General features: G+C 41.9%; 1 protein-coding gene across 1 annotated transcript; it reads left to right on the forward strand.

Moving 5' to 3' along the window:
• The first annotated feature begins 485 nt into the window (after window positions 1-485).
• Window positions 486-1,334, forward strand: LOC147516864 (uncharacterized). Its single transcript, XM_086593404.1, has one exon. It carries the CDS (start codon window positions 486-488, stop codon window positions 1,332-1,334), a length of 849 nt encoding a protein of 282 aa, XP_086449530.1.
• The last annotated feature ends 16,954 nt before the right edge of the window (window positions 1,335-18,288 follow it).

Genomic DNA, 18,288 nt, shown 5'->3' on the forward strand with positions numbered 1-18,288 from the left:
GAAACACCACAGATTTCACATGGACGGCAGAATGTGAACAGGCATTCCAGGGGCTTAAAAGGTATTTAGAGGGTGCACCGTTGTTGTCGCGACCCGAAGAGGGAGAAAAGTTGTATTTGTACCTGGGGGTCACAGATTATGCAATCAGCTCGGTCCTCGTTCGAGTAGTGGATAAGATAGAAAGACCAGTGTACTTTCAGAGTAAGACGTTGTTGGATGCAGAGACCAGATACAGTCGGGTGGAGAAGTACGCCCTCGCCTTGATATTTTTTGCTCTGAAGCTGAAGCCCTATTTTGAAGCCCACGCAGTGATCGTGGTCACAAACTTGCCTCTTAAGCAGGCTTTGAGAGCAGAGAAGTCAGGAAGAATGTTGAAATGGGTCGTGATGCTAAGTTCGTATGAGATCCAATATCAGGTTAGGACAGCGGAGAAGGCTCAGGCAGTGGCGGAGTTCCCCGCATAGGACCCTACATGGGGGGAGGAGATGGTTTTGGAACCGGAGAGGGAAGAGGAACTGGATAGCTTGAACCCATGGGACGAAAGAAACGGTTGGAGAGTGTTTGCTGATGGGTCAGCAACGGATGCTGGCAGCAGAATTGGTGTAGTATTGGTCACGCCAGACAACAACAGGCTAGAGCTGACAATGAAATTGGGTTTCGCAACATCCAACAACGAAGCCGAGTATGAGGCAGTAATCGCCGGCATGAGAATGGCAGAAGGCCTGGGGGTGAAGGAACTCACTGTATACTCCGACTCCAATTTGGTAGTGTGCCAGGCAAATGGAGGGTTCGCGGCAAGATGTCCTAGGATGGCAAGATATTTGGGAGTCCTGCGAAGCTGGGCGTCGAAGTTCGCGCAAATCCGCTTTGTACATTTGAACCGAGGGGAGAATCGTCATGCAGATGCTCTGGCTTATGTAGCCGCTGCCATGCCAGGGACCGAAGAAAGGACCCTCGAAATGAGGAAGTTGGACAAGCCAAGTACCGAGGAAGCATTGGGAGTGATGAATGTTGCGGAGGGTGACGAAGGATGGGTGGTACCTATCAAGCAGTTTTTGACAGGGGGGGAGGGGATTTGTCCCAGAGAAAGACGAAGGTTGGAACAGACATCTCGAAGGTACACGTTGGTGGGAGGTGAATTATATCGGAGGAATTTCAATGGGCCTTTGTTAAGATGCTTGGGGCCAAAACTGGCTCAAGAGGTGCTCAATGAGTTGCACAAGGGGGATTGTGGGAGCCACTCGGCGGGCAGGACAACAGTATACAGGTTGTTAACACAAGGTTACTTCTGGCCTCACATGAAAAGAGACGTCGTGGAATTCGCCAAAAAATGAGAAGTGTCGAGTTTTTCGGTTGATATTGGCCCCAGCAGAGCCGCTGCACAGTGTGTCTAGCCCGTGGCCATTCGCGATGTGGGCCCTTGACATAGTGGGACCGCTGCCCATGGCCCACGGTAAAAGGAGATTCTTATTGGCCGCGACGGACTATTTTACAAAGTGGATCGAAGCCATACCATTGCAGCAGGTGAAAGAGGTGCAAGTGATCAAGTTCTTGTGGGAAAACATCATATGCCGTTTCGGGTTGCCCTATTCTATCATTGCGGATAATGGAACCCAGTTCACGGGATCAAGGGTTAGAAGTTTTATGCAAGCGTATCACATCAAACAGGGATTCTCGGCCCCATACAACAGGGATTCTTATGGGAAAACATCATATGCCGTTTCGGGTTGCCCTATTCTATCATTGCGGATAATGGAACCCAATTCACGGGATCAAGGGTTAGAAGTTTTATGCAAGCGTATCACATCAAACAGGGATTCTCGGCCCCATACAACCCCGAGGGAAATGGACAGGCAGAGTCCTCTAACAAGACCATACTTAACAATCTCAAGAGGAAATTGGAGGGCAAGAAGGGGTCCTGGGCCGACGAACTAAATCGGGTGCTTTGGGCCTATCGGACAACCCCACAAACCTCGACCAAGGAGACCCCTTTTTCATTGGCGTATGGAGTAGAGGCCCGGATACCGATGTAAATGGTGGCGGCAACCACTAGGACCCTACCGTCAAGGATGGGTCAAACCGGGGCATTCTCGCCGAGACATGAACCTAGCGTAAGAAAAAGAGAGACAGCCGATCAAACTGGAAGAATATCACCGCCACCGCAAAGGCAGTACAACAAGAAGCTGAGAGTGAGGAGATTTAAGGTGGGAGACAAGGTTCTTCGGCGGGTGACCCCCAGCACCAAGAAAGCAAGCAAGGGGAAGTTGGGCCTGACATGGGAGGGGCCTTACGTGGTGGTCGAGGTGGGGAGAACAGGCACCTACAAAGTTACAACCGTGGGAGGCAATAGCCGTGGATAGGCCGTGGAATGTAAGGTTGCTGAAAAAATTTCACGAGTAAATGTAATGAGAGAAACTGAAAACGGCATGAGCTATTTGTACATATATAAAACCGTAGCACTTTTGAGTTAAGTATTATTGCATGAGTTTTCATTGCCCCTCAGAGTGAAGGGAATGGAGGGGGTGAGCCCTCCAAGGACGAGAGGTCCAAACTTTAGTGGGGCAAAAAGAGTTGCCACACGAAGATGAGGTCTCACAGGGCCGGGGTGAGAGAAATTTCTCCGGACCTATGTGAGATAGGGGCAAACGGAAGCGAAGAGGCTTCCGCGCACCGCAGGCAGAGTGCCTACCAGAGGTAGAGAGAGTGGCGGAGGCCTGGTCTGGGCGTGGGGCAAGCAAATCAAATATTCCCAACCAATGGGGGTGAATACACTGATAGGGGCCAGTTATTGCTGGATCCATATACGAGTAAGAGTGTCGACAGAAACAATCTGGGCAAACAGGCAAAATATAATATGAACATCCCAATTGGTGGGGGTGAAAATACGACAAAATGTAGCATAAAGAGTATGACAAAGTAACATCAAAAGAAGCCTAGCCAGGGCATAAACAAGCTATTTTCAAGACACAATACTTTCGCGGATCACAGACTCGGCGGCTTCTTCTAGGACTTCATCCGCAGCCGCGTCTATCGCCTCGGCTACCAACGCAGCGGCCTCTTTCCCTTCAGAAGTGGAGTCCTGGATTGGCACAGCGACCTCAGATATAGGAGCAGCGACAGGGGCTTCAAGAAGGAGACGACCTTCTTTGGTGAGCCGATCAAACTCCTCCTTGACCTTCTTGGCCACCCTCTTCTCGGCTTGGGCCCGAAAGCTGTCCTGGAGCTCGTCCATATCGGCCTCATGTTGTTTAAGGAGAGCCGATACATCCTCCTGATGCTTCTGAGAGAGGGATTCCAGAGTGGCGGCGTGCTTCTCTTGAAGGGTCTCACGCTGGTTACTCAAGCGGTCATTAACCTTGTCCATATAAGCAAGGTGGGCGGCCTCCGCAGTTTTAAGCTCATCTTGGGCCCTGAGCTTGTCTAGGTCCACGGCCGCATTCTTCTTTTCTAGATGGGTGACTTCCTTATCCAGCTCATCGATCCGTGCCCTTGCACCAAAGAGGCCGCGGATCATGAAGGAGATATCCAAACTCATCTGGAAGAAGGAGCAGAAGTTAGAATACTCAGAGAGATGGAAGAAAGATACTTGAATGCAAAGAAAAGGTTACCTTCTCCCAGCCGGTATAGAATGAAGTCCGGTGAGACTCAAAGGATCCCCCCTCAGCGTACGCCATATCTTTGGGGAGATGAGACCCGAAGAACAGGGAGGAAGCCACTGCCGGATTTTCCAAGGCAGAGTCGTTGGCATTTAGAATGCGGTTTCGAAGCTTGAAAGCGGGGCAAAACGGAGAAATGGGTTCAGTGGCCCCCTTATCAGTCCGTGGTGCCATCTCCTTCCCGGGCCGCTGTTCCGCATGAGGAGGCGCGGTAGGTTCGGATGTGGTCCTAGTTGGGGGACCCTCTTCAGGAGCTGAGGGCCGTGGACGTTTGGAGGCCGGGGGAGGAGAGGAATGAGCAGCGGCAAGGGGGGCAGCAATGGGGACGACATCCTCATCCGAATCACTGTCGAAGAGTTTGCGTTTGTTAGCGCCCATGTTTGAAGTTTGAGAAGTGGTGGAAGGGAAATGAGAGGATGAGTATTGATCTTCCCAAGTGGTTAGGGATCGGTATGGAGTAGGGGCTGCGGAGGGAGGAGTGGTCTTGCGAACAGGCTTGGGGCGGAGTGGGGGTTTCGCGGTATGGCGCTTTTTCTTAGGAGGTGGTGTGTCACGTGGTTTTCTCTCTTTGGGGGGAGGAGGACGGAAAAATGGGGAGCAATATTTGCCTATAGATTTTAATTCAGGATCGGACAGTAGGGGAGTAGCGGTTGCAGGGTCAATCCCAAGTATCACGGCTTGAGCAGGTCCCAGGTTGCGAATCTTCTGGAAAGTGGTGGAAGAAATGTGGTCGTAGGGTCGTGACTTTGAGTCGGGGCACCAACCTGAAATAGAGAGCCGTCAAGTCAGATGAGAAACCAAAAGATATACATCAATGGGGGTAGATAAAGAGGGAGACTCACCACTGGGAAGAAAAGCCAAGTGGTTAAGATTCAGTACGGGTGGAAGATCCGCGGAGAGGAAATTGCCTGAGATATAAAGAGGGTAGTGATGCCACACTTTGTCTGAGGAAGTGACACGAAGAATAAAATGTCATTTTCTAGGGCGGACACAAAAAGAGTGATAGCCCACACTGACATCCTTGGTGCTCTTTTCGATGAAGAAGTGAGCGGTCATGTCGCGAACCGTTATCTTGGGTACTTCGGAACGGTTGTAGTGGTTCGCGGCATACATGACCCTCCAAAAATTGCCAATGCCTTGGCAACGGGGGATGTTAAAGTGATTACACACCTCGACATCAAGACGGGTGAGGGGCAAACGCAAGCCGACAACAATCTGTCCTACCGTGGCTAATACGAGGCACCCCGCCCCGTAGGGAACCGGAGATGAGAAGCCGAAGTTAGGTCGCACATGTTCTAAGATGACATCAGCTGGTATCCCGTGAAGCGCTTTAACAGCCTCAAGGTTAGGTCTACGGCTGCGCGGTGGGGGGGGTGGGGGAGGGCAAAAGCTTGCCCGTGAGATTGAAGCGGGCCTCGGTCCGGTCGGGAGAGGTGGGGAAGCAAGGCTACTGGGACAAGAGAGGAAGAGGTGGCGGATCTCGAGCCGACATCGCGGGTCGTGGTGGAAGACACACAGCCACCACAAAGGCAGAGAAAGAAGGGGAGATGAACAGATTCTAACACAAAGGACAAAGGAGAAATGCGCAATATAGCAATTAAATGGGGCTAGAGAGAAGAGGAGACCAACCTGAGATAAAAGGAGAGCAGCCGGAGCAAGAATTTTCGCAGAAAAAACCGGAGAAGACGAATCGCGGCGAAATGTAATCGTCTTCCGGAAAACAAGAAGAAAGGTAGAGGGAGAGGTTGAGAGGAACTGAAAGGCAAAAGAAAAGCTAAGTGAGAGAGGAAAAATCGAGCGGGCTTTTTATAAGAGGAGGGGGTAAAAGAGTAATTTGAGGGGAGCTGAAATCGAGGGGACACCAAAAGGAACCAGCCAGTGAAGGACACGTGGATGCACAAGAAACGAGGGGGTGCCAGTTGTACTCACGTGGAAACTCGTGAATCCAGCGGTGAAAGGAAAACGGAAGACTACGGTTGGAAAGTTTAATGTGGAGAACTCTCGACTCCCCGATCGAGATACTATCGCAGACTCGAGAGGGGCATCTCAGAAGGGCGTGGATGCAAAGACCGGATATCAATGGTGAGATGTGTCGGGTCAGCATAACACATAAGTCCGCGATCCACCGGATCGGGGTGACAGCGTGTGGTCGCGGTACGGAAACCCTACACATGGAGATAAGAGGACCGCGAGATGGAGGAACAGATGGAGGGCCATGATGGATGAAAAGAAAGATATAAAGAGAAATAGTGGGGGGGGGGAGAGAGAGGGGGCGGATTCATTAATCCAAAGGAAAGAAGACCTAGAGAAAAGGGGAGCGAATAAGAGAGAGAAAGGGGAGTGAGTAGGGCGGAGAAGGAGATTAGTGCCTAAGAGCTAGGGAATATAGCTTGTAATAGAAACAGGGTTGTAACATTTACTCCTTTGATTTTTTTGGAGTTTTGGTTTTTTTATGGGTCTTTATTTTCTTCTCTTTCTTTTATTTTCTTTTTGAAGCAAAGATCTATTCTGTTTTTGTACTAGGTCTTCTCTTTTCTTTTTCTAATATCCTTCCAGTTCTCAACTTGTTAGCTGGGTAAGTTTTTTATTATGTGTGGTAATGGGTTAGGAATTTTTTGTGAGGAATAAAAAGGCTTTTAGAAAGGGTGAAGGCTCAAGAGGGGTAACTAGAGGAAAACTATCTTTTCGAGTTTTTAATGTTTATTTGGCTATATCGATCCAAAAAGGGCCTAAATTCTCTCTTAGGATATAGTGTGGTGATCAAGCAAGTGGACGTGTGGTCTTTCTATCCGGACATCCTTTGTGTCATCACTCAATAATCATTCATATGAGGCTTTTGGCTAGATTCTCATAGGATTTGGAACTTAATTGTTCTAACCTTGGCTTCGGAAACTCAATGCTATATACAAACAAATGTTGATGCATGTTATTCATGAAAAGATGCAGAAACTATTGTACGTATATTAGTTTAAATACGAAGAACAAGTCCTTACTCTATTGTTATAATGAGACTTCTAAACTTTTTATTCATCATAGAAAAATGAAACAAGACTTTTTAATACTAAACAGAAAAATATTTTTGGTCTATTTCGATTTTTTTTTTAGAAATGAAGAAATATACAATTATATCTACTATATAGAAAATGCCTAGTTTTTGCAAAATGTTATTATACTGCCCCCAAATAAAACTATGCTTTGTCTTCAAAGTATGAAGAGGTAAGGAAAGAGATTACCATAGAAACATGAGCAAAAATGGGGATAAACATGTATTCTGTTCTTCATGATGAAAATACGCCACCCCCAAATAAGTTTGGGGTGTGGGTTGTTGATATAGAACGAGAAATATATGGTTTATTATACTAAGGATATTTATTCTACTATAAAAAAAAATTGGGGGTTTTTTTTTTTTTTTTTGAAATATATATGAAATGCATGAAAGAAAAAATGGAAAATTTTGGCATGATATATATGTTTTACCTTCCACTCATATACCAAATTCCACAAGAAAAATAAAACAAACAAATAATATTAAGCATATAATTAAACTTATACTACGTCATACACGTAAGAAAGAAATAGAAAAATAAATAAATACAACTATACGGACACTAGGAATCCTAGTCAGAATACGTGCGTGACTCATCTCGACATCTAGAAGATCCTTCTCCTTGCTGACGTCGGGACCTAGCATGTCTATCACTACGCAGGAGCGCGTCTCTGATGCTCTGCAGTGTTCTAGTGACACTGTGTTAAAAACATTGCTGCTCCTGCTGGAAGGACCGCTGCTCCTCTCTAAAGGTCCATTGTTCTGCTATAATGTTACCCTGAGTTTCCCTAAGCTGGTGGAGATTCTAATGCATAATCCTCTAGCCGCCATAGAGGAAATGAATTCCATCCATGGGCTGAGTGAACTGTCGAGTGGCATCTTCAGCTAAGTAATCCACCTTCTTAGTCGGGCGTGCTTGCTCAGCGGCTCTGGCTGCAGGTGGAAACCATAACTTCTGAATGCAGTGGGCATAGATAGGACCTGTGGTAGCGTCCTTGACCTCCACTAGGGCGTCTGTGGCTTCCAACCCCCAGTGCTGCATGATCTTGGTGACCAGCACTGGTAGAGCCGTAGAGGGACGGTTGACTTTTTCGGTTTACAGAGTTGTTCGAAGATGAAGGAGACGATGCAGAAGTTGTTCTTTTGCTCTTGAAGAATCCATAAAAGATGAAGCATCGCCTTACCTATATCCGAAGGCTTGCCTGAGCCTAGCAAGTTGTAGGCTGTGTCCACATAGATACTGCCAGCTGGTTCCTTCATAACGAACTCTGAAATGAGCAACAAGACTTGGGGTTTTTAACCCCCTCAAGAAGCGTCTCTACCATCATCACGTCGATGGTCTTACCATTTGGGTACTGTTCCGTCTGAACATAAGCTTTCAGAGGAATCCCCAGAACACCACTCATTACCTCCTTGGTGAGCTCTAGCGAGTGGCCATCCCTTACAACCGTGATGCGGTCATCCTCCCCTCTAAGCATGTAGTTATAAAACGAAAGAGTAAGAGAGGGAGAATAAGCCACACCTTCCAACAAAACCAAGGGTTCCCATCCTCTTCTTCTAATCTCAGCCCTGAAGTGCACTTCAAACAGATAGGAATAGAAGAGGTCTTGAAAATTTTGCTCCCACACGATTTTAAGAACTCGAGCCATTTAGAGTAGGGATTGATAAAATTGGAGTTTTGAGTTGGAATTGGGGTTGAAAATGGAGCAGGCTATAAAAAAAATTGAGTGGCAGTGTGTTGAGGTGAGGCCGCGGTCGCGAGTTGGATAAGGGGCGATCGCGAGCTAATGTGGGCGGCTAAGGTTGGGGATTTTCGTGTTGGAGAAGATGGAATGCGGGCAGTCACATGGACTAAATAGTTTGATGGCACGTACCTCACATGTGCCTCTTTAAACTTGTTAAAGAAATTGAAATTTTGGCCCAAGCCCAAATGAAATCAAGAAATTCCGATCTTGTGCTCAGTGGCTTGCCAAATTCAAGAGCCGATCTATGCTTCGTTACTCGTCCGATCTTGACCCGTGAGAAACCAAAACAATCAGCATTGAAAATACAATGCAATGGTATAGGGTACACTCACATCCAACAGTGGATGAAAAACGGATGATGGAAAGAACTGTAAGGAAAATATGTATAGATAACAGGAGGAAAATTTTAATTAATTTTTTTGAGTTTTGAATAAGTTTGACAAAAATTTAAAAAGGTGGGTCATTTTAAGTTAGATCCCCAAGACTTGGAAGTTTTTGAAAACTTAAGTCAATCCCAACCAGATGGCTGGATTACTTTCTTCAGCTGTGCTCGATGAGCAGGTCGCTGGCACATGAAAACCGTAAAAACTGAATTATTATGAGGTTGAAGACCAGGCTGGGACAAGTTGATGTTTGACAATTTGAGCACCAACTTTCTCTCATAGCTCGTCCCTTACGTGTCCATATCTTAACCTGCAATTCTCTAGGAAGTACCTGCACACGATCATTGAAACTGATCCATCTAGGCTTGCTAGGTGGAGGATTTTTGTTTGCTACAGAAGACATTTTTGAATTTTTTTTTTTCAGAAATGAGAGAGATTTAAAAGGGGAAAAGATTTAAACGAGAGGGGAAAGATTTTTAAGAAAAGAAAATTTTGAAATTTTGAAAATTTTTGAGTCTTTAACGTCAGATTCTCGAGACAAAATAGAGAGGAGGAGACAAAAGCTAGAATTAAACAGAAAATAGTATCACTTTGGGTTACTGTATTTGTTTAATTCTCATTTGGAGACGCATCATTTTTTTTTTAGTTGGTTTTCTCATTCAAAATATATCTCGATCTATCCATATAGAGGTTTTGCCTAGAATATAAAATTATACGTTAATCCGGTATCATTTTGGTTACTCCGGCGTATAATTTTCATTTTTATATCTTCTAGTTTTGAAAACTATGGAGAGATGTTTTAAGAAACTCGTACTCAAAAGCTGTGATTCTAGATGTTACTACTTGAAAACAAATTATGACAGATAATCTTAGGCAACTTTCGTGTTGGCTCTGTGGCGAACCCAATCTAGACGGACAGAGCTTCAAATTGCTGAAGTGGGAGATTTATCGCAAGAAGACAAGGAATGTCCCGATTTCGGGCTTAATAACTCGGTGATATAGGCGACCCTTAGTAAGCAAAGATGATCTCAAACTACCCCTAGATTGCATTGTTCTAGGGGTTGGTCTGTGTAAAATCCATTGCCCATTTTGAAAAATCACTTAACTATTGATGTATCGAAAATCTATCATTAACAGCGCAAAGAAAACAAACATTTTTGAGAAAGAAGTGTAAAATAAAGAAAATAAAATTTGTATACTCTCTCCATAGGTGCACACTTACTCCAACGACGAGTAATAAGTGTTTTACAAAAAATATGCGAGATATACTTGTGGACTAAGGCTATGGCACTTACAACCACACCCTCCAAGTTGGAGAGGTCTGGTTACCTTATTGATGTATCTCCTTAACAGAAAAGATGGAATGGAATGGGAAAGGAATACATCAAAAAAGAGGAGTCAATCCTCGTAGATGGGATGAGTAAGAAAGAGTTTTTAGCGCTCCAACTTCGTTCACGTCACTTGTTGCTACAAAGGCTGTGTTTGTCGGTTTAGGATCAGGAATAGCTTGACCTGGGAACACACCTTTCTGGGTTTTATCTTGGGCTAACAAGTTCAGAGATTGTTGCATGGATGCTAGGATTTAGGTTTGCTGTTACATGACATATAGCATTATTTCGGTGGGTTTATTTGTTTGGACACTAGTTGATGGTGTAATGGGAACTAGGTCTCTTTGGTTGTTGATAGGCAAGTTTTGATAGTTCTGGTTAAACTGGGATGGAACCAATGCTCTGTTTTGATTGTTATAGTTACATTGTCCTTGTCCTTGTCTGAATGTATTTGTTGGTTTGTTGAAACCTGGTGGTGTTTGGTTTTGCAGAATGTTGGTCCATGCAAAGTTTCGATGTTGTCTCCACGGTGCATTTGGCATATTGAAAGTACATACTTCTTTTGGCTGAAGTGATGATAGGTTTGTGATCAAGGGACAGGTGGCATCTATATGATTTATGCTTAGACAGAAATTGCATGGTTAGGTATTTATGTTCATGACAGGATGAGGGGATTGGTATTTTTGTTTGGTTATGATGGCATCTATCTTTCTTGTGAGGGTTTCGATTAAGGTTTTGATTTCTAGATTGGATTTCACCTAAAAAATACCACTAGCCTTAGATGTACTGGGTTGGGATGTTCTGGAATTGTTTATGTCGCCCCAATGGGTACTCTTTTCAGGTTAGTTTTCAAGAAAGGTTAAGGCTTCAGTTGCACCTCTATCCAAAAAATTACTATTACTCATGATGTCGAGGGTTACTTTGTGTTATGGGAGAAGGCCTTTGAAGAAACATTGGACAAGAGTGGATTTTCCTAGTTTATGGTGAGGAAATGAATGGAGTAGGTTGGAGAATCTATCTCACGCTTCAGAAAATGTCTCACTCAAACTCTATTCGAAGAACTGTATCTTGCTTCTTAACTCTTCTGTTTTCTTCGGCGGAAAGTACTTCTTCATGAAGGAGAACACAACCTTTTCCCATGTATCGAAAGAGTCGGCCTTCTGTTAAATAAGCCAAGTGTGACTCTTGCCAGCTAGAGTGAAAGGAAACACTCGTAGCTTAACCTGATCGTCGGTGATGCCCAGATGATGAAAAGTATTACATACTTCATGTATCCGGCGTAGATGCTCGTACGGTAACTCATGTTTTAACCCGTGGAAGATGGGTAGAAGATTGAACACGTTCGGTGGAATGTGAAAATCGTTTGTGAGCAATGTGAGTCGTATACAAGATGGAGGCCTATTTTGCAACGGTGTGTAAACGTTGGAGAGAGGCTATTCAGCTTGCACTACTTCGTCAGCCATCTTATGAGATGGAGGACTAGAAATAGGAGATTGTCTAGGGCGACGAGCTCTCTAACATGAGTAAGTTTTATTCTTGCTAATACTAGAAGTGCTTGAACGCAATATCATACACTTTTAGCAAGACTCCAAAACTATCCTAACATGCGCAAATGGTGCAATGTATGCTCAAGAATTCAAAATTCGTTTTTTACAAGTATGGAGTTTTGAAAACTTTGCTTTTGGTTTATATTTTACTATGCCCTGTTCAGAGGAACAATTGGGCGCGAAACTAGGATGGCTCTACTACACGTCTTAGAAGAGTAGGCAGTCACTTTACCTAATGGTGTGCTACCAAGAATCTCACTCACGATGAATCTAGGGGAGGGGAGTGAGGAAGGTAGTTGGTCCACCGAAATCTAGTAACTGATGACTCTAAATCCTCGTGGCTATATTTTTGTCCTTTTCTAGAGAAGCATGACTACTTTGGGCTCTAGTTGATTGATTTTAATTCATTTTTTTGGTCTAGGGCTTTCAAGAATCAAGCAACGTCCAATTTACCTACATTGGGTAATGATTTCCCCATGGTTGTTATGTGGCTCGGGTTCAGCCTTATGCGTGAATGTAAATTGCAGTGTGGAAAGTAAATTTTAAACAATCACGTAAGCATGCTTGAACACACAAGGTATCCTCTTACTTGGGCTTCGAGGAGGTTTAGAATTTACCTCTCAAGCCGTGCTTACAAGCTGTTTGAGGAGAAGGCAACGTCGGTTGGCGCGTGATCTGAGAATCAGGCCCAACCTTTCGGGTTTTACCCTGTTTTAAGTTACAATAAAGGCTGATAAGATCCCAAAAATGTAGTTTTAACCCCTTAATAGTACTACTTTTAGACCAATTATGCGAGTAATAAATAAGAGTTAATGTTAATTACGTGCTTTTATATATTTCAGACATGGAACTCAATTATGTGCAGAAATGTGCCACTTTGGCGATATAAAAGAGCAAAGGGTTGATTGCTAAGAAGTTCTGTGATAAAGGCCAAGATTCAAGGAGACAAAGCCTTTATGAAGGCCGGTCAAAAGCTGAAAAGTCAACACGAGAAGAAACAGTGCACAAGTCAGCAGAACTTCCGAAGACCATATCTTTGGACTCAAGCCTCAGATTTGGGCCTACCTTATGTCAAAACGACCAGCTCGGAAAGAGCTTTCCAATGGTCCAAGCCTTGACCCAATCAAAGGAGCAAAAGTGGACGAAAAGTCTACTGAAGTCAAAGCCAGTTGAAACGGGCTCTGTGGACTGAAGAAATTGGGCTTTGGGTTCGATTTTTCGGCCCAAAACATGGCTCCTCAGCCCATGCACGAAATTGTGGATCTGGTCTCCTCCTTTACATAAAACAAAACTTAACTCTTAAGAAAAGATAGTTAGAGAATCTAGAATAGAAAGTAGCCAAAAATAGCTTGTAGATCTAGTTTTTTAATTTAATTAGTTAAATTAATTAGTTTCATACATTGTTTTAGATTAATTCTTTGAATCATAGTTCTTCATTGATTAGATAAATAAAATAGTTATTTCTTGTTCATTTCAATTTTGTCATTTAAAATTGTTAGATCTAATTTCAGTTGTTGTTATTCAATTCTTAGTTATTAATTTAGAATTCAATTATTGTTTAGTTAAATTTAATAAAGTTATAATCTTTATATTACATCTAGTTTTAATTCACATTGTAGTATAATTCCCACCATTGCTCTCATTGGACTTTGAATAGATTAGTCAATCTAGGAAACTTGAATGCTAAAGAACTAAGAGTGGAACGAACTTTTTACTCCACTCTATTTCGATAAAATTGAGAGTATAGAAATCTTTGATAGCAACGCGTAATTAAGTTTAGTTTCACTTGCGTTTTGAGTTTCATCGTTCATTTCGTAGGTAAATTATTCAATTTTACGTTTATCAAATGGCGTCGCTGCCATCTTAGTACTCTTTAGTATTGTTTTCTGTAGACTTGATAGTTTTTCAAAGTCCTATAACCCACCCACCCTTGTTTGGATTCTCACTATGGTTGTCTGTTTCAGCTTTGTAAGTTTCCACGAAAAATTACTCGGAGCGCACCTGCGCCCTGGGCAAGCCAAAGTGGAGCGCACCCTGTGCCCACACGCCTGGAATCCCACCCTTTCGATGGCCACCCGCTTACCACACTGGAATCCTACCTTTTGCCCGAGCGACCGCGCGCCCACACACTGAATCCTACCTTTTGCATGAGCGCGACCTGCGCCCTGCCTAGGTATATTCTGAGCGCACCCACACCCTCTACTGAAACTGCCCGATTTCCACAGGTTTGTTTCGAACTTCCATTTCTTCAAAATTTTCAGTGTTCTAACTTGTTATATACACTGAGCACGCGTAAACAAGACGCTATTCATAAGTGAAGCAAGGAGGCTTTCAGGTACTCTTTTCTTCCACACCTCGCATCTTCTTTTAGAGGTTCATACTAGCATATCAGGATTGTTTGGAGTGTTGTTGTGTTTCATTAATATTGGTCTTTGCCTTGCATGAGATTAAGGTCGGGCCGAAGAAAAACACCTAACGTAATTAACCGACAACGGCAACAAACAAGTCTTTCTAGTATACCACTCACTACACCTTTAGCTAGCATACCACACATACCACCTGAAGTAATGGTTGAAGAAAGAGAGTATCCTCTCTCTGACTTTTACAAAGCCTTGAACGATAGCCCTAAATCTTGCATCGTTCTATCAGACCCAGTGGGGGATTTTCGAATCCCCCCAAATATATTTAATTTGTTACCCGTTTTTCATGGGTTAGACCATGAAAAGCCCTATCAGCACATGCATAGGATTGATCAAGTCCTTACTACATTCCACCATCCTAAGATAGGTGCTGAACAAATTAAACTAAGGGTATTTCCCTTCACCTTAGTTGATGATAAAGGCTGCCTTGGCGCCCGCCAAGTTCTAATTATGTGGACTCGTGGGCTAAACTTTTTCAACTATTCATAGAACATTTTTACCCACCACTGAAAACCGATGAAATGCTTTCCACGATTCATTTCTTTCAACAGAATCCTCATGAATCATTTTCAGAGGCTTGGAATCGCTTCACCGATCTACTTATAGAGTGTCCACATCATAACCTCGCGAAAGACACATTAGTTCATGCCTTTTTCAAGGGACTTCTACACCACCATAAAGAAGTCCTTGACATAATGAATGGGGGTAGTTTCTTAAGTAAAGGAGCCTCAGAAGATTATAAATTTTTAGAAGATCAGACTAAGCGTAATAAAAAGTATGCTATACACTTAGGAATATTGGTATTGTTTTCTTTCTCTATGCTCTCAATAATCTAGAAGTCTTATGTAACTTTTGCATTAGAATAGTTTTAGAAACTTAGGCTAATATGTAGGTAATAATCCTTACATCTATCTATAAATATGTTACATGAGTATCTATGATTGTTGGCAGTAAGTTTCTGAAATCTAGGCTAGAGTATTTATTCTACAAATCCTGTGAGAATATAGCCTAAAGCTTTATATGAGTGAACATTTGATAAATGACACAAGGGAGAAGTAAAATCCGGATAGAGAAATCACGCGTCCACTTGCTTGAGTACTATACCATATCCTAAGCGAGAATTTAGGCCCTCTTTGGATCGATATAGCCAGAAATTCAAACCTATGAATTATTTTCTACTAGTCACCCCTCTGAGCCTTTCTTTAGCCTTTCATAAACCACAAATCATTTACCCTGTTCAAAAAAAAAAAAAAAAAAAAAAAAAAAAAAAAAAAATGAACCTACCCAATTCTTTGAATAAGTTTGAGAATAGAGATGAAGAATATAAAAGAGAAGAACCTTTGAAATCAAAAATTCGTTAGTCGCTTCAAATAAGAAAAGGAAGTTTCCATCCAAATAAAATAAATAAATAAATAAATAAAAGAAAATAAAGAGTTAAAACTCCAAAAAAAAAATAGAATTAAAGGAGTCAAAAGCCAAAGAAAAAAAAGAAAAATATGGCTAAGGATGGAAACAAAGTGTAGAAGCAAAAGTAAAGAACAAAAGTTTCTCTAGTTACATAATATGAAGCCTCTATTATCTCAGACTTGTCCTTTTTGAATATTCATTTCCTTCCTTCTTAAAACCATCTCCTAATCCCCGCAACACTTAATAAAGGCCTCTAGCTCAATTAGGATTAGGTTAGTGTGATAGTAAGTAGCAGATGTGTTTGATCGACTCCAGCTTCCTTGTGTGTCATTGAGTTTGTAAGGTAAAGTGTGCCCACTGCACACTGGAGTAGCGAAACTTGAGCGGATAAATGAGTGGTTTTGTCTTGACATTTATGTGAGGACCTACTTAAGGACACTATTCCGAAGTTTTAAACGGACCTGCTAGTTCATCTCATAGTATTACTCATTGTATATATATTTATTCGTAGATGATTGATTATTATGTATATATTAGCTTAGGTTTCGACTTGATTATTCTGTATTCATTTGCTAAGTGAGATGTATAGATAATTGAGACATAGATAAGGAAACAATAGTTTTATTTCTGAGTCGTTATAGTATAGATGAAGTTTGTGAGTACCTTCACTGGAAAACTCTCATGAGGCTATAACTCGTCCACTAGGGAATTTCTAGTGGTTTAAGGCCTTGTTGCATATGGTCAATGCAATTGCACTCGGCGAAACGAGATTAGTTAGAACTCTATTTTTGGTCACTTATGCTAATTTTTCATATTTGCTTGAGGACAAGCAAAATGCTGTTTGGGGGTGGTTTGATAAGAGCCCAAAACTGTAGTTTTAACCCCTTAATAATACTACTTTTAGACCAATTATGCGAGTAATAAATAATAGTTAATGCTAATTACGTGCTTTTATGTATTTCAGGCATAGAACTCAATTATGTGCAAAAATGTGCCACTTTGGCGATATAAAGGAGCAAAGGGTTGGTTGCTAAGAAGTTCTGTGATAAAGGCCAAGATTCAAGAAGACAAAGCCTTTATGAAGCCCAGCCAAAAGCTGAAAAGTCAACACGGGAAGAAATAGTGCACAAGTCAGCAGAACTTCCGAAGACCATATCTTTGGACTCAGGCCTCGGATTTAGGCCTACCTTACGTCAAAACGACCGGCTCGGAAAGAGATTTCTAATGGTCTAAGCTTTGACCCAATCAGAAGAGCAGAAGTGGACGAAAAGTCTACTAAAGTCAAAGCCAGCTGAAACGGGCTCTGTAGACTGAAGAAATTGGGCTTTGGGCTCAATTTTCCAGCCCAAAACATGGCTCCTCAGCCCATGCACGAAATTGTGGATCTGTCTCCTCCTTTACATAAAACAAGACTTAACTCTTAAGAAAAGATAGTTAGAGAATCTAGAATAGAAAGTAGCCATTAAAATAGCTTGTAGATCTAGTTTTTTAATTCAATTAGTTAAATTAATTAGTTTCATACACTGTTTTAGATTAATTCTTTGAATCATAGTTCTTCATTGATTAGATAAATAAAAATAGTTATTTCTTGTTCATTTCGATCTTGTCATTTAAAATTGTTAGATCTAATTTCAGTTGTTGTTATTCAATTCTTAGTTATTAATTTAGAATTCAATTATTGTTTAGTTAAATTTAATAAAGTTATTATCTTTATATTACGTCTAGTTTTAATTCACATCATAGTATAATTCCCACCATTGCTCTCATTAGACTTTGAATAGATTAGTCAATCTAGGAAACTTGAATGCTAAATAACTAAGAGTGGAACGAACTTTTTACTCCACTCTATTTCAATAGAATTGAGAGTATAGAAATCTTTGATAGCAACGTGTAATTAAGTTTAGTTTCACTTGCGTTTTGAGTTTCATCGTTCATTTCGTAGGTAAATTATTCAATTTTACGTTTATCAAAAGCCCACTTAAAAACCCCACAAGTTAGGTTTTTGACAATTTATACAACTTTGCCTTCAAGGGCCCAAACTTAAAACTAAACTAATATTATACTAATCTAATTAACTAGTTTTAGATTGATAAGCTAGATTAACTAGAGTCAAATGGACTTAGAGTGTTGATTACCAAGTTGATTCATAGTGCGTGAGCTATGATCCATAACTTGCCTCACACACTTGAACTTCCCAAGGCAATTACAACTCTAATCCCTTGGTAAGTATATAACTTAAACCAAGTTTAACTCATGTCCATCATAGAGAATCAATAAAAAACCAATTTTTCCTAATTTTTTTTCGTTTTTATTTTTATCTCTAACTATTACAAACAAGTTCCACTGACTTCTCCTATTCTATTACAAAATCTGGGCTCGGAGTATAACTATTCATCAAAAACCAACTGAGATGCTAAAAAACTGGACCCACATCTGTGGAGGTGACTAAGTGGTTGCCCCTAGCCCACTCGCGGTCGCCTACCGACGCCGGTGAACTTCAATCGTTCTTTCGCTGTGTCTTCAACTCCTTTCCAGCTTTGTTGTCCCGCAACCTGATTTGTAAGAAAGTAGATCATTATTGAGAAACAATAAATTAAAATGACGAAAAATTGAAAAAAAAATATAAATTGAGAGATGAGAATGATGCTCCTTTCTTAGATCATCAACCAATTACTCTCACTCCTTCAATCCATGACGGCGACGCCATTTGAAGCTTTTTGATAGTGGTGTGTAACTTCAAAAATTTTGTTTATAAG

This window comes from Coptis chinensis, chromosome 2 (genome assembly GCF_015680905.1).
Source record: "Coptis chinensis isolate HL-2020 chromosome 2, ASM1568090v1, whole genome shotgun sequence".
In the NCBI taxonomy this organism is placed as follows: Eukaryota; Viridiplantae; Streptophyta; class Magnoliopsida; order Ranunculales; family Ranunculaceae; genus Coptis; species Coptis chinensis.

Bases quoted from the DNA above. Each gene is read 5' to 3' on its own strand.
- LOC147516864 (XM_086593404.1), top strand. From the start codon at position 486: ATGGTTTTGGAACCGGAGAGGGAAGAGGAACTGGATAGCTTGAACCCA.